Consider the following 17,619-nt stretch of genomic DNA (forward strand, 5'->3'; position numbering starts at 1 on the left):
GCAAAATAAGACAACTATGGCTTGGTATCCTCCCCATAGCACTTCTTCGTGACTGTTCCTATGGCTTGATATCCTTCCCATAGCACTTCTTCGTGACTAGTATGTGTGCAGTAAGTCTCAACCAACCCTAGTTCAGTACTCAAATCTTTATAGTCAGTTTGGAGTGCCTCGACCCACTAAACCACCAGGCACTGGTTTACACTGGTCTTAAACAGTAACCTAACTGTCTATATCTATTTGTGTAACTGTCTATCCGTTAATCTATCTCTCAATTGATCACTGTCTGTCTGTCTGTCAGGATGAAGGAAGACCAGTAATGCAAGTCTGGGGAAAAAATGCTGAGTGTGAGAGAGAGAGAGAGTGAGAGGTGGGGGTAGGATGAGGAGAGAAAGAGAGAGAGAGAGAGAGAGAGAGAGAGAGAGGTGGGAGTAGGATGAGGAGAAAGAGAGAGAGAGGCAGGGAGACCATCAAAGGCTTTCAGTAATCCAATGGCATTTTTTTTTTTTTTTTTTTTTTTTTTTTTTTCGTTATTGACGTGTCTGAAGGAAGGCTCTAATTGGGAGTTCTTAACGAAAGCCAGCGGGAAGGAGGGTAGGTAGGTAGGGAGGATGAGAGGGGGGAAAGGAGGGAGGTAGACAGGCAAGCAAGAAGAAGGGAAGAGAGAGAGAGGTAGGAACGAAGGAAGGAAGGAAAGAAGGTAGGCAAGATGAAAGGAAAGTAGGCTGGGAGAGTTGGTAGGAAGACTGGCATGGTAAATGGTAGGCAAAGGACGGGAAGTAGGCAAGAAGATAGGTAGAGAGGCAGGCAGACAGGCACTGGACGTGGTGGAGGAAGGTTGTGCTGCTCTCTCAGCTGTTCCAACCCTTAGATTTTTCCACCATGGACAAAGAAGAGATACTAGCACTTTTGGCTAAACAAAAACAGGAGAGTGATAATGAAATTGCCAGACTTAAACAAGATATGAAAAACCACCAGAAGCTATCTATCTATCTATGTATAGGCCGACGCCCTAATCCCGCAAAGGGTGGCCGCAGACAAAACGCCTCCAAGTCGCTCTGTCACCCACCATTTGACTACCCTCCCCCCAACTCATCCCCCCCTCCCTCATATACCTCTCAACTCCATCCCTCCACCTCATCCTCGGTCTACCTCTCCCTCTCCCTCCCTCCACCTCACCTACATACACCCTCTTAGTCAGTCTTTCATTCTCCATTCTCTTCACATGTCCAAACCACCTCAGTGTATTTCTCCTAATCTTCTCAACCACAGAAGCACTATGAGCAAAAATTAATGGAATTAACTCATAGCTTGGAATATACTCAAAATCAACTCCTCGATCTGGAAACTAAACTGAACAATGAAACAACTGTAAAACGAGACCTCATTACCCAAGTGAAGCAACTGACCAACGATAAAAACAAACGTAAGCAACAACACGGTGAAGTCTCGCAACGGCTCGACTATTTGGACGATCAAGGACGTAGAAACAATCTTTGCTTCACTGGGAACGCAGAAGAGCCAGGCGAAACATGGGAGCAGCGTCAACGCAAAGTGGAACTCATATGGTCGAATTATCTAAACATCAGTGCGAAATTTGATAGAGTTCACCGAATTGGAAAGGCTTCAAACAAACAGAGGGACATTGTTGCAAGGTTTTCCCAGTATTCAGATAGAGAGCAAGTGCTACGGAACCGGAAGAAATTGAAGGGGACAAGCATTTATATAAATGAGGATCTATGTCCTGGATCACTAGAGGCTCGTCTTTCACAGATGCCTGCCTACCACGAAGCCAGAAAGCAGGGAAAATTTGTCTATTTCAACTACAGGACTCTGGTGGTCCGGGACCGACGAAAGTATGATCAAACTCTTCAGGCTGTCCCCTCTCAGTTTGCCCTGCCGACCCCAGTCTCACCCAGGCCCCATTGCCCTACAACACCCCAACGTAAGCAATGGCACTGCACCCCATCCCCTCAGGAACGGACCACGAAGGAAGGAACTCCAACTTTACCTCAACGATTGAACACTCCCGTTTCACCTACTAAGTTACCATCGCCATTTAAGCAGTTGACACACACTCGCCAGCCAACCACCCCAAGTCGTGCTAATAAAGTCAGCACAACGGCCGCCGAAACAAAGGAGAGTAGTGTCAATAAGCGGGAGGCCAGAGAAACGTACTCAGACGATGCAGAAGGGGCAGTTGGTGGAGTTGACCCTGGGATTGCCTCACCACTTAAAACAAGACAAACTAGAAGCAGGTTAGGTATAAACAGGCCCTAAAATTTTGTAATGAGTACAACCCTGTTGTTACAAACTATTAAATATGGATAACCATGTTCTACCATTTCATAATTTAGATGACGCAGAATTATGCACACTTTTCGTAAATGATACTAGAGAACCTAGTTTTTCGTTGGATAGCCTTGATACTATGTGTTGTACTCCCTTAGATTTCAGTAATGATAATCATACATCTGTCAGTGATCCAGATAATTTTATGCTTCGTAACGTGAACCTCCCAACAACTGAATACTATTTCGCTGATTAACCTTTTACGCACATAAATCAGTCTACAAATATTTTTTCATTGCTTTGCTATAATATAGGAAGCCTACCACTGCATTTTGACGATTTTTTGGATCAGTGCATAAATCCTGTTCAATTTCATTTTGATGCTTTAGGATTTTGCAAGACAAGGTTAACGGATGATACTGAGAATCTTTTTAGTATCCCAAACTACAGTGTCTACGCAAATAACTGCTCTCGAACAGTGGAGGAGTTGCTTTGTTTATAAAACAACATTTTTCATGTAACGTGTGAAATGACTTGATATTTAAGAAAGAACATATTGAAACCATATTTATTGAAGTTTATCTTGGTACTAATTCCATAGTCTTAGGGATTATTTACAGATGCCCAAACACTAATATCGCAAGGTTCTTTGACGACTTTCACTACATTATTGATTTAGTCAGCTCGGAAGGTAAATCTTGTTACATCGTTTCGTTTCGTTTCGTTTCGTTTTCGTTTCGTTTCGTTTTTAAAGGCTCCAACATGCTTGCATGTGTCGGCCTTGGTCACCTAATGGCGGCTCTCCACGCTGCACGATCCATTGCAGCCTCCCTGTTCAGTTCCTTAACCCTAAGGTCACACTTAATGACCTCGTCCCATGTCTTTCTCGGTCTACCCCTCATAACCCCACCCCCAATATTAACACTTCTCACCTTCCTCACCCAACTATCATCCCCCATCCTCTCCACATGTCCAAACCACCTCAATCTACCTCTCCTCATCACAACACCAATACACTCCAGTCCCATCCTACCTCTCAACTCTTCCATTGTAAACCCAGCCCCTCCAGGCCTTGGACGCAGGGACGCACTGCACATCCACCTAATCATTGTCATTTCTGTACGTCTGAGCCGGCGAATGTCTTCCTCCTTCACTGCCCAGGTCTCACTGCCATACAGCATTACACTCCTAACACACGCTGCATACAAAGACCCCTTAGCACGTAGGGAGAGCCCCCTCAATGTCAGGAGAGGCAAGAGCTCCCTGAACTTCTTCCAACCACTTCTCACCCTAGCCACAGAGCTAGCTCCAGCCCCACCTTCAGCACACAACATGTCTCCTAAATAACAAAACTCTTCCACACACTCAAGAGATTCACCAGCAAGTTCAATTCTTTCACGTCTGACGATCTCCACCTGCTCACCCCAGCACGCCGTACACATAAAATCAGCATTATCTCGCAGTCTACCTCTGATACCACTACATCTCTTATGCACCCATTTATCACACACACCGCACAAGATGGAATTACTTCCCACGCCCTTGTGGCAAACTGCACATGGCCACTCTCCCTCGTCTTTGATTTTAATATCGACCTGTTTAAAAGTAGAACAAACCCACATGTCAGTAACCTTTTATCTATGTGCTATTCTCTTAATTTTTATAACACTATTAATAAACCCACACGCGTAACTTTAACATCCGCCACACTAATAAATCATATATGGACTAATGACTACATAAACTGCTTCACAAGCAATATTATATATAATAAAGTTTCTGATCATTTCCCTGTTGTATCGGTGTTCAAATCCGCACCATATTTACCGAAAGGTGAACAAACTGTCCTCCAGTACAGAGACTTTAACGAAAGTAGTATAAATACATTTAAAGAAAAAAATTAGGTGTATTGGGACCTTGTTTTATGTGGTAAAGACTCAGATGTAGGTTATAGTAATTTTAATCTCCTACTTTCTAATATATTTCATAACCAGTTTCCATTAAAACAAAATATAATTAAACCTAAACATGCTGATAAGCCCTACATTACTGCAGATATTAGGCAGATGATCCGACAAAGAAACAAGCTTCGAAGAAAGTGTGCCAAGAAACCCATTACGTACGGTGCAGAGTATCGCAGACTGCGCAATGGTATCACAGCTAAAATCAGAAAGGCAAAGTCAGATTACTATAAAAATAAAATAAGTGAAAATATAGGTAACAGTAAAAAACCTGGTTTATAATAAACTCTATCCTTAATAAGCCTTCTTCATGACAAAGAAATAATTGCTTTTATTTAGTAAACAATAATGAGGTATATGAACCTAAGGAAGTAGCTGACCATTTTAATAATTACTTTGTCAGTGTTGGTAAGAAACTTGCTGAGTCTGTTGGAGAGTCTGAGGTTAATTTCTATTCATATTTATGCAATAGGCAAGACAGTGTATTTGTTTTGTCACCTACTACTGAACGTGAAGTTACTCAGACTATAAAAAATCTGCGGAATGTTGGTCCCGGATATGATGATATCCCCATGTCCATCATTAACCCGCCCCGTCCCGTTGACGTATGGGTATGTTGCAACATTTTGCATTTGCCAGTCCCGGCGACATACTGGTACGTCGTGCAATTGCAAGGTCCCTAATTTGCACAATTTTCAATTTTCGCACGTGATTTTTCGTACGTATACACGGGACACCTTCCTCTATTCCTCTACAAGATGCCAAGCAGGGACAATGCCTTACACCTCATAACCTCCCCCTTCCCCCCCTCACACCATTGTCTCGGCAATTCACCTGTTAGCACTGACCTGGCCAGTAAAGATATTCAGGGCCAGAGTGATTCCCCAATTGATGACAATGTGGAGGACAAAGTTTACATAGCATTAGAGGAAGAAACAGTCAGAAATGATGATCAGGTAATGTGGCAAAAAAAGGTCAGGTATGGTGATTAGTTAGTGAGTGAAACAATGCTTATAATGCCTATATTACTGCTTGAAAACCAATATACTCTCATACTACAGATAAATTCGCACTAAGTAAATAAATAAATACCGTTTATGAGTTGTGTGAAATAGTTACCCTCCCATAGAACTCGTTTTCTTTGGTGCCAGCATGTTAGAAAACTCAGTCAGGTAAGGAGGAACTCCTACCTGGATCGATTATTTTAAACCTCAGGTGAGCGATTTCTCTATGAATTTTCGATGTTTCTCACCAAAAGTGGAGGTTTTAACCAAAAAAAAAATTTTCGAAAATACCTTGGGATTGGGGGATGTCGGAGGTGCGGAAAACCTCGGGACGTGACGGGTTAAGGAAATAATGGCCTATCTAGTTCCTGTACTTGTCTTCCTCTTTAATTTATCTTTTGAGACTGGAAAGTTTCCTGACATGTTGAAATTGGCCAAAGTCATTCCAGTTTTTAAAGCTGGTGATCGTAAGCTGTTAAGCAATTATTGTCCTATCTCAATCCTGCCAGCAATCAGTAAGATAATAGAGAAATTGGTTTATGGTAGGTTAATTCAATTTTGCACCACCAACAATATTATCACTGATTCACAATTTGGTTTTAGGGAAAAATTGTCTACCGAGAGTGTTTCGCTGTCATTCACCAAGGACGTGCTGGCTTCATTTTATGAAAATAAATTTACTATGGGTGTATTTCTAGATCTGGCCAAGGCATTCAATACGGTTAATCATTCTATATTACTAAAGAAGCTTGACCACTATGGTATACGAGGCACTTCAAATCAATGGTTTGCTTCTTACTTAGCCAATCGCAAACAGTTCGTGCAGTACAAACAGTGCCAGTCTACCTGTATGCCAGTAGAATCTGGAGTTCCCCAGGGGTCGGTCTTAGGACCACTCGTTTATTTTGTACATAAATGACCGTGTACGCTACCTCACATATGAGGCCAGTACTATTTGCTGATGATAGTACCTTTTATGCAAGCCACCAAAATCTCAGTGAACTATCAAATGTTGTAAATAGCAGCCTAACAGATGTTAAAAAATGGATAACAAGCAACAAACTCACGCCAAACTTAAGCAAATCTCATTACGTTATATTTAAAAGGAAACAAAGCACTGCAAATCAACCGAACATCTACATACGTGCCCAGTCAATTGAAAAAGTGGACAGTATAAAATTCCCTGGTGTTATAATTGATGAACGTTTGTCATGGCATTTACATATCCAGTATCTCCATACAAAGATTAGCAAACAGTGTGGTATCATGTACCAAATTCGTAATCAACTAACAACACTGTCTTTTATGCTCATTTATTACTTGCTGATTTTCCTTTATTGTTTTATTGTAACAATGTATGGAGTGGTGCTTATAAGACACAGTTAAACCGCTTATTTATAGCCCAAAAGAAATCGGTCCATATAATGGAAAACTTACGCAAATATGACCACACTAATCCATCTTTCAAGAAATTGGGTATCCTAAAATTGCCTGATATAAAGTCCTACTGCACTGCTTTGTTTGTTTACAAGTCTCTGCGCAACGTGTCATTTAACAGTTACTTTGATTTTAATATGAATGATCGGTATAACTCCGAAATAACTGTAATCTAAAAATACCGCTCATGGCTTCAACCCAGTCTCAGTCACATATCACGTATCAGGGACCCAAAGTTTGGAATGGTATCCTAATGGCCATTCGGGAACTAAGCAAGGCTGTATCTTTCAAATCTGCTTATAAATCGTACTTACTATCAATGTACTAATTTTTTAAATTAGTTGACTTTCATTATTATTATTATTTATTATTGTTATTGTGGTAGTTATTATTATTGTTACTATTATTACTGGTATTAATATAAAATTACCTCCGTTTTGTTGTAGTGCTATCTTGTATATACCCTTTATTAAAATCTTAAACTATTGTCATTTGGGGATGACCATTATTACTGTACTTAAAAGTCATACAGCTGATTTAGTAAAATAATAGTTTTTAGCCTTACTAGACAATTGATGTTTACCAAAAGTGCAAGAAAAACAAGGTGCCTTTAAAGAGAGTTCCTGGACTCTCAAAAGGCTCAGCCGCTTGTATATTAAGTGTTATGTCAACTATTGTAATCTCTATGGCTAAATAAACATTTGACTTTGACTTTGAGAAAGACAGGATTAGTGGAGAGGCAGGCTTGACAAGAGGTAGGCAGGCTGGAAGGTTAGTGGGGAGGCAGACTTGGCTGAGGGTAGGGGAAGTAGGCAGGCAGGCAGTGTGAGAGAGAAAGACAGACTGGGAGGGTTAATGGGGAGGCAGACCTGGCAGAGAGTAGGGGAAGTAGGCAGGCAGCAGGCAGGCAAGATGACTGATGAAGTATGATTCAGAGAACATAACACAGAGATAGATGAAGGGAATTAGACTTATGGTGTAGCTCAGGAGAATACATTTGATGACTGAGGATGGTATTATGGCATGGACTTGGATTCTCGTTGGCTTTGGATATTTTCTGGCATCTCTTACCTCATTGATTTATTTTACAAATTCTAAATCCCAGAAGGGGTGGTTACAAATCACCTCCAGATCACCCTCACCTCCGCGATCAGGCTGTCCTTTCTTCAACTCACACCACCCTCCTTGTATACCTGTGCATCCCATCTCTCCATCAGTCATCAGTCTTTTATGTTATTTTTATATTGACATGAACTGTATAAATATCATACTGTAGAATATACGCGGCTTAATGTACCAAAAACAGAAATGGACTAATAAATTATAGATGCCAGGGAGCTTTATGAACAGACGAGAATACACACTAAATGGATTATGTGATGATTCTTTTCCATTCATCTGTGTTGTGTGCTTGGATATTTGCACCCACTCTGGTATAGGTGGTGTAAACTTTAACCTTGTCAGTACGATGGCCTAAACTCTAGATAATGGGGAATAATATTGTGTCAATGTCTCTCAGCTTGAAACTTAAGATGGAGAGAGGAGTCGATTGAGTTGGATATACAGTTTTTATATCACTGTACAGTAATTCCCGAAGCAGAAAATCTAAATGCCATTTGTCTGATGATGATAACCATATTGATCATGGTGGTTGTGATGATGATGATGATGATGATGACAACAATGATGAAACTCTGAACTGATGAGTAATATATTGGTGTCACTTCCTTTCCAGATGAGCAACTGTACGTGGGAACCATCGCAGATTTCATTGGCCTGGAGCCCCTCATCTATCGAGAGCCACTCAGAACAGAACAGTATGACCTCTCAGTTCTCAATTGTAAGTTTATATCCCCCATCATTTATAGGCAATTTGAAAGACAGAAATGAGATTATATTATACATTACTCTTTTCAATAATTTTATTTCCCAGCTTGATACTAAATTTGTGGGGTTAATAATAAAGTACTAGTAATGAATGATTACCTACTACCTGTAAGTTCAAGTAACTTATTAGCATTTCTTCATATTTTACTCATTTACCCTTGTGCTGTACCAACAGCAGTTGTACTGCAGCCTCTCAGATCAGAGGATGTCTTAGTTATTTATTTATTCATTTAATTTTGATGAGCGCCAAAGTTTTTTATCAGGTTAGGAGAACTCATGGACTGAAAGGACTAATGGAAGCTTCCTGTAGCAGGAAGTATTTCATTTGATATTAATGCGTTAATGGTCAGCTAATTTTCAATTACTGTTGGGTATTAGTATCAATGTTGAGTGGAAATGCATGCATCCTGTGTATTGAAGACATTAAGATTATTATTATTATTATTATTATTGAGGCTGCCTCCTGATTGTTTGCTGCAGAAAGTTAGTTCAGGATTGTTAAGTAATTTTTTAGTGCTTAAACATTTTTTTAAGTTATTTTACTGAACTTAAAGTTGTAAACTAAATCAAGGGAAACAAAGTGGAAAGACAGTCTCCCAAATCCAAACATTCAGTTTTCAAAAACCTCCTCTTTCCACAATACATTTCTCATGCAACAGAAGGGTGTTGGTATCATGTATCCTCACACAGTTTATATTAAATTTTGAAGACAGAGTTTATTTGTGGACAGGTACAGCAACGGTTGATGTACTACTAATAAAAAGTACTTCATTGGATTCACAGTTCATGTTACTGTAGCCTGTTTTTTAATTGATTTTCTGATAGTTACCATTATGATTTTACTTTCCAAATTATTCCACATTCTATAACACCTTTGAACTGAAGCATTTTCGGATTTGGGAGTTTGTACTGTACTGTACAGTGTAAAATAAAGTTTCATTTACAGCTGATCACATGATAAATGAATGATGAGGTTTGTTTTCTATATGCTCATGTAGAGAAACAGCTGTTATCGGAAAGTGAAAAATGTCTGCCCAAGGGTGGGAAAGGAGGTCCAGATGATGGTGATGATGTTAGATAAGGTTTACTTTTATCTTTATGACTATAACTTTAATGTGACATTCTGAAATTATCCATAGTCTCTTGATTCTTTAGCCATGTTGTTTACCCGATTGGAGTGGGCAGATTTGGGCTGTCTGGATGTTGCTACTCCTCACCCTGCCCTAGAGTGGGAAAGGAGGTCCAGATGATGATGACGATGATGTTTACCCCATGTTTTTCTTCTCTCTCTCTTTACAGCCCCAAATTTCGTGAGTTCATTTGCCCTGGGAGACTTTGTGTACTTCTTCTTCAGAGAGATTGCTGTGGAGTACCTCAATTGTGGAAAGGTTAGTTCTGTGTGTGTGTGTGTTTGTGCTATTTACCTATTGAATGCACTATTTTATTTATATTCCTGCTGTCCTGTGTATATTGTGTGATTGTGGCATATTTCACTATACAGTAAAAGCTCGATTAACCGGCATCCGATGGATCGGCACATACGTATAACCAGAACGCAAATTCGATCTGGCATAGGGTCGAATTATTCCGGATACTGGTCGTCGCCGATTCAAATCCTGATGATCCCCCTGTAATTCATGATTAGTTCTGTACAGTACAGGTTAAAGTAGTGTATGTGGCTAAGTTTTCAAAATTATTTTGGCCTGTAACATTGCCAAATTTTTCTTTAAATAATTTTTGGTAATGTTTGCTGGTTTGTGTTCAGTCCTGTACAATTTCTCTTGGTGTCTTTTTTTTTTTTTTTTTTGTATTGTAGCGTACCTGTACTGCATCTTACCTGTACTGTATCTAATAATGTACTTTATGAAATAAAGTCCCAAGTTTGGTACTATTTCATTGTTTGACCTCCCAGAAAATTTCTAAGAGTAACATTCGGTTATCCAGAAAATTCCATATCCGGACTGGAAGAATCCTTATTCATTCCTTTTAATCGAGCTTCAACTGTAATTGTATTTATTGATGGGTATATACACTACTGGTAAATTTAGTACTGTATGTCTTTGCCTTTTTTATGGATTGGTGCATAGTTTTCTATAATGCACGTACTCAGTCGCATATTCCCATGCACGTGTATAATTTTCAGAGTGCAGTTTTCCAGAGTAGTGCATTTTCCAACAATATCATATTTGTATAATGTTCAATGGAAAGCAATACTCAGTATCCCCAGCATACCAAACCATGGACTGTTTGACAAGTCTGTTCACACTAAGGGGTAACAGAAAACAAAAGCGGTGAGAATTAGGGTGAGTTCACAGTCAAATGATGAGGAAGATAATGGAAGGTGATGATAATACTTGCTTTTGACTTTGTTTGCTGGGAAGATAACAAATAGATGATCCATTGTGACAAGTGGAAAGTTCGGGTGGGAGAGAGAAGTCAAGCACTAACCTGTGTCTTTCTTCCACCCAATCTTTCCATACCAAATATTACTTCACTATACCTGCACAATATTCTCAGTGCCACGTCCAGCAGCATCCACAGAGTTTTCATGTGATTTCCATTGTGCTGCTTGTCCACAGACAACATACTCGCGTGTGGCTCGTGTGTGCCGGCACGACAGGGGTGGTCCTCAAAAGTTCCGCAACAAGTGGACATCCTACCTCAAGTCCCGGCTCAACTGCTCTGTCTCGGGTGACTTCCCCTTCTACTTCAACGAGATCCGTGAGTTGCAACGATGCAGTTTTTTGTTTGCCTGTGGGTGGGGTTTGTGAGTATGTGATTTTTCTCACTGGACCTGCTTTAAAGAAATGAGTACAGTATTCATGTTGCCTGGTGGTTTTGTAGGTAAGTAAGGCTCTGCAGCCGGATTAAGCCTATGTAGGTTTATATCCAAAAGGTGGATGGGATTTATTGTTCATGTAATGCCATTTAGGGATGTGTGAGGCTGGTCACTCTCATTGTAAATATCAGGACTAACTTGCCTAGCCCCGGGCTCCTACGCTCCTCATGGGGCAGCACAGGATTAGATGATGATGAGGAGGAGGAGCAGATATGAACAAACAAAAAGGAATATTAGTAGATATTTATAAAAAATAAACAAGCAGGTATTAACAAAGACAAGAAAGAACATTAGCAGATTAAAAAACAATAGCAGATAATAACAAAAATAGGAAACAACATTAGAGGATATAAAAACAAATATTAGTATATATATATATATATATAAAAAAAAAATAATAATAGTTTATATTTAAAAAAGAATCAGATATTAGCAAAAGTAAAAAAGAACATTCGTAAACATTAACAAATTTTACAGAGGATGCGACAGATGCCATAGAGGGTCGTTATGGTGGCCACGGAACAATGCTGGTGTATGGCATCTTCACAACGCCAGAGAACTCCATCCCTGGCTCAGCTGTGTGCGCCTTTACACTCCAGGATATCATGGACACCTTTGAGGGACCATTTAAGGGGCAGTCCTCATCTAATGCTAACTGGCTTCCTGTTCCAAGCACCAAGGTAACACAGATAGATTGACATTGTACGTAGATGGACACATAGATAGGTAGATAGCTGTTGCCTTAGGTAGATAGCTGTTGCCTTAAATCTCTAGCCCAGTGTCTTGTGTTCATGATTGGACATTAAAAGATCAGATGATAGATAGATTGCAGATGTAGTTTGATATAACCTACTTATCCACCTACTTAATCATCCTACACCCTGAACTCGCCCCATAACTAATCGTTCCTCCCTCCACCAGGTACCAGAGCCTCGGCCAGGTCAGTGCACACAAGACTCCACCACTCTTCCTGATGTCACCCTCAACTTCATCAAGACGCACCCACTTATGGATGAAGCTGTCCCGGCATTCTTCGGACAACCTATAATGCTCAGTACCAGCTTCCAGTGAGTGAATAAGATAGATGAATGAATAGATGAATAGCTGAATGGTTAAGAAATAATGGTAGTTGTACTGTATGCTTTGCATTGTACAGGAATTATCAAATTAATAACTTTGTGGGCAGATAGGGTGCCTCTTTGTGTCTTCATTTGTTTTTGTTTTTGTTTTTTATACAGCAAATGAATATAGGAAGAAAATATATATATATTTATATTTAAGTGAGTTTTACGCCAGGTACCCCTTTTTTGAATAAGGGCTAAGGCGTTGCCCCTGGGTAGAGGACTACAGGTATTCTCCATTCATAAAATAACCTGTTAACAGCTGGACTTGAACTGCTGTGAGTTGAAGTCTGAGGAACTTATCTGAGGAAGTGAGTTCCAAAGAAGCAGTCTGATAGGCAGAGTTTCTGCAGTGTGACAGTATGACGATCAAGTCTTGAGCACTGCCAGATAACTGTGTAGCACAGGGGAAGGCATGGAGGCATTGCACAATGGATGCAACTCCTTTTGGGCATTTACCATAAAAGTACTGTATCTTAAATAATACGAGCGAGGCAAAATTCTTGCATGTATTTGAAGTAGTTCGCTTGTAATTGCTGGGCTATTAATTATTCTTTTAGCTTTGTTCCAAATTTTGCTTTGTAGTTGGTGGGGGCACTCACCATCCACTCACTTGATGCAGTTCTGTTCTCGGGTGCCTGCCCTTTCCTCTCTTCCTTCCTTCATTCCATCATTCCTCTTCTGTCTTTCTTTCCTTCATTGTACACTGCGTGACAAGCCAAATGGCTTCCTGTACACCAGGAAACCATTTATTATGCTGGGTGGTAACCATATAACCAAATTATGCTACCCCGTGGTTTAGTGGGCAATTAAGGCACTCCAATTAGATTGATCAGTTGCAGGTTTATGTCCAAGGGATAGTTGGGGTTTATTGTTCACATAACACCACTCAGAGATGAGTGAGGCTGGTCACTCATCTTAAATGTCAGGACCAACTTGCCTAGCCCTGGGCTTCTACGCTTCTCAAGGGGCAACACTGGATTAAATGATTAATGAAATGAATGAATGAATATATGTTTTAGTGCAACCTCCTCGCATCCACTTGACAAGGATGAATGGTATTCAAGTCGAGAGCTCATGACTTATAAGTTACACCAATCTGCTTGTCTCTTTGCGGTGGTTTTAGCAAGTGATCTAATGTGAGAGGCCTAACTGACTGTACTGTTAAGTGAGACACTAAGAATTTCAATACTGTTAAGAGATAGCAATATTGATTTAATTGAAGGTAATGTAAGAATCAGGCAATATCTGTTTGTTTGTAAACTGGAGACAGTATATTTAGTTTTCCTCACATTAAATGGGACGTTATTATTTCGTCCTCTTTCAAGGATATGAAGTAAGTCTTGATTTTTGGAGGTTGCTGTGCTGAGTAGGAGTTAAGGGTATAAAGCTTTGTGAATGGGTAAGTGTAAAGGAAAGCACTGAGATAAATGATGAATAACTGTGCAGTCAGATGTTGTGCCACTTTTGTGTCTTGATTTATAGTTGAATGATGAAATGAAGAATGTCATGGTCAGATAATAAGGTAACCTGATGTGTATCGTGATTTGTTGAGGAATGATGAAAATATGTATGGTTTTTGTGGTAGGTGGGGGCGCTCACCATCCACTTGCTCGATGTAGTACTGCTCTCGGGTGTCTGCCCTTTCCACTCCATCCTTCTTTCCTTCCATTCTCTTCTGTCTTTCTTTCCTTCATTCTTTCCTCTTCCTTCTGCATGTGGGTGACTCTACACTGAGTGACAAGCCAAATGGTTTCCTGTGCACCAGGAAACCATTTACTATGCTGGGTGGTAACCATATAACCAAATTTTGGTGCCTGGTGGTTTAGTTGGTAATTATTGCGCTCCAATCGGATTGAGCCGGTGAAGGTTTATATCCAAGGGATAGTTGGGGTTTATTGCTCATGTAATGCCACTCAGGGATGAGTGAGGCTGGTCACTCTCATCTTAAATGTCAGGACCAAATTGCCTAGCCCCGGGCTCCTACGCTCCTCATGGGGCAATGTAGGAGTGGATGATGGATGGATGGATGAATTAATGATAAGGTGACTTGTATAGTTGCAAGTTTACTTGTTGTATAGTTGCATGGAAGGATGATTTTTTTAGTGTTAAGGTAATATAAACTATTACCTACACCCCATTACCAGAACACTTTTTATTACCATTCATGGAAGAATTTGCTTTACATCAATTAATGAAGCATAGTTTTTTTTCAACTAGCTTTAGTAAAAGTATCGATTCTAAAATTATAAACAGAGTAGAGACAGTTCCTTCATTTTTGATATTTTGATGATGATGGTGATGATGATGACGATGTTGTTGTAAAGACAGTTGGAGGCATTTCTTTAATTTACAATATTTTGTTGATGATGATGATCCATGTACTCTTTTAAGTCTGAATAATTTCTCATTACAGCTACAGTGGTCGTTTTTCTGCCATAGCAGTCGACCCACAAGTGAAGACGCCCCAGGGCAAAGTTTACGACGTCCTCTACATTGGTACAGGTAAGACAACCTTTTGTACCTTCATTAGTGTTTAGAAAACAATGTTGATTGCATATACTGGGTAGGAGTAAAATGTAGTGGGTTTTAAAAGAACAGGAGTGAGGAATGGAGTTTTCATCTGAAAGTGTGTGTTTAGGTGTACTCGTCTGTGGAGAGACAGACAGGCAAATGTGGAAGCGATGGAGCATTGTGGTGTTGATGTGGATGTGCTTGGAAGCATTAGGGTACTCTTATATGGTTTGGCCATGTGAAGAGGACGGAGAATGAGAGACAAACTAGGAGAGTATTCAAGTGAAATGGAGGAGGGTGGGGGAAGAGGAAACTGAGGATGAGGTGGAGGGCTGAGGTTGAAAGGTACATAAAGAGAAAGGGTGTGAGTTGGAGGAAGGCTAGTCAAATGGCAGAGGACAGGGTGACATGGAGGTGATTTGTTTGCAGCCACCCTTTAATGGTCTAGCGCTTCTGGCAATAGATTGATTAATTTTATTTCAACTTAATTACCCACTCACATCATCAGATCTCACCCTGCACCCCATATCAACAGATGATGGTAAGGTGATAAAGGCTGTCAACACTCGCTCTGCCGACTCATACCAAGAAGTGGACACCATCATCATTGAGGAAATCTCCGTGTTTTCATCCCAAGTGGCGGTAAAATCATTGAAGGTGGTGCCGCCAAGAGGCAGACGACCTCCACGCCTACTGGTTATATCGCAGTCACAGATACACTCGATATCCATGGCACGTTGCTACACTGATAAGATCCTCTCGTGCAGGTATGGTCATCGGTCATATTCAGTGTAACTGAAACTGAATTAAAAGGAATGGTCAGGATGTTGTGGAATTAGGACATAGGCTGATGACCCCTTTGCTTCCTGGTCATATCACAGTCACAGACGCTTGATCTCTACTTGATTTTCATGGCCCAGTGCCACTCCGATAAATCCTGTCATGCAGGTACAGTCACCAGTTATATATACAGTACTTATGTGCATTTTTCCTAACCTTATGAAGATCTCCAACAGTTTTCAGCTCAGTTGATGAACAAGTGTAGTCAGAATGAAAGGTTGATTTTACTAGTAACTAGTAAGAGTTATTGTTTCTTGACCAAGATCGATTGAATGCCATGGAGCCATGATGTAGTACTGTATGTTCAGGCATATACAGCAGAACTAACAACATTTTGTTGTTAAATTTTTATTTGATTAGATATACAAAACAATTTTTTTAAATATGTATCCTTTTTACAGTGAGTGTGTGGCGTTGCAAGACCCGTACTGCGCCTGGGACAAGAACCATCACAAGTGTCGCACCCTGACCAGCGCCATGACGGAGGGGGCAGGAGGTGGCGGTGTTGGGGGCAAGTCCGAGCTGATTCAGAGTGTGGCTGATGGGGTTCACCAGGACTGTGGGAAGCCCAAGAAGAAGGCCAATGAAGCACCATCACACCAGGCTTCAGTCAACAACTGGGACACAACAGGCACCCCTCCACCAGACCACCAACACCCAGACACAGGTGAGAGAGCATGGGATTTTCATATATCTGGCTCAGGACATGTGCAGAGTGATGTGTATATAGCGCTCAGCTGTACAACTTTTGCTCTAAATTGACCTAAATGTTCCATCTTTCCCTCTTGTATGCAGAGTTGTAATGAAATTTTAGATTATGCTAGTCATGAGGAAGTGTTGTGGCAAGGATATTGAGCCACGGTATTGTCTTATTCTGCCAGTGAACTACGTGAAATAAACTGCTAAAGGACAAAAGTGTGCGTCAAGTAAAAGTGAAAAGAGTATAGTGTGGACTGCAGATTGATGTCACTTTCCTGCCATCCACCATCCCCCTTTCATGGGATGGGGGGGGTTGAGGGACATTTATATAACCCAGCAGAGGAGTTGCCCAGTTTAGTGCCACCACGTGAAGGTGTCCCTCTCCAGTACTAAATAGTTGGTGAAATGGATATACCTGTACTGTAATGAATTAGTGTAAAGGTGGGAGGAGGTGTATAAGGCTAAGAGGAATATGGATATGGTAAATGAATGTGAGAAATTGAGGTATAGAAATTGAAGAAGTCCCCCCAAAAAAATTGAGGTATAGAAATTGAAGAAGCCAAGAAATTGATGAAAGGACAAAACAGGTGGATGAATTATGCTTGTAGATGTTCAGGACAATTTTTTTTTTTTTTTTTTTCCACAATGAGAGTCCATGCATGGATGATTTTTGCAAGTTGGAAGCAAGGTTTTGAAAGCTTAAATGATGCATGTGTAAATTTGTTTCTTTCCTAGTTTTGTGCGATTTTTCATGCATTTTTGCAGCTTACCCTCCCCATTTTGTTTTGTGAATTAGGGTTATGATGGTAATTATGATAATTTTTCTTCATGAGAGCAATGATGTTAAATTTAAGCAAAATATTTATAGTCTTAAATGGATCTAGTAAGTGTAATATATAAAAAAATATTCATAGGAATCAGTTTGTACTGTGATGAAAAGGGTTTGGGATTATATTTGTTTTACCTTAACATGGGCCAGATTTTTTTGTCCTTTTGAAGCCTGTTTCACTTGGCTCAGTAGCAGAATA

At 40.3% G+C, this 17,619-nt stretch overlaps 1 protein-coding gene across 1 annotated transcript in view; it reads left to right on the forward strand.

The window, feature by feature from the left end:
* Sema1a (semaphorin 1a) overlaps nt 1-17,619 on the forward strand; it is a 102,345-nt gene that overhangs the window by 66,242 nt on the left and 18,484 nt on the right. The window contains exons 6-13 of the mRNA XM_080285790.1: nt 8,427-8,531; nt 9,878-9,966; nt 11,158-11,299; nt 11,895-12,097; nt 12,339-12,484; nt 14,955-15,043; nt 15,588-15,819; nt 16,294-16,559. Of these exons, the coding sequence (XP_080141916.1) occupies nt 8,427-8,531; nt 9,878-9,966; nt 11,158-11,299; nt 11,895-12,097; nt 12,339-12,484; nt 14,955-15,043; nt 15,588-15,819; nt 16,294-16,559 (1,272 nt within the window). The remainder of the gene's footprint in view (nt 1-8,426; nt 8,532-9,877; nt 9,967-11,157; nt 11,300-11,894; nt 12,098-12,338; nt 12,485-14,954; nt 15,044-15,587; nt 15,820-16,293; nt 16,560-17,619) is intronic.

This window comes from Coenobita brevimanus, chromosome 108, assembly GCF_032717465.1.
Source record: "Coenobita brevimanus isolate Jiangsu-jjx chromosome 108, ASM3271746v2, whole genome shotgun sequence".
Classification (NCBI taxonomy): Eukaryota; Metazoa; Arthropoda; class Malacostraca; order Decapoda; family Coenobitidae; genus Coenobita; species Coenobita brevimanus.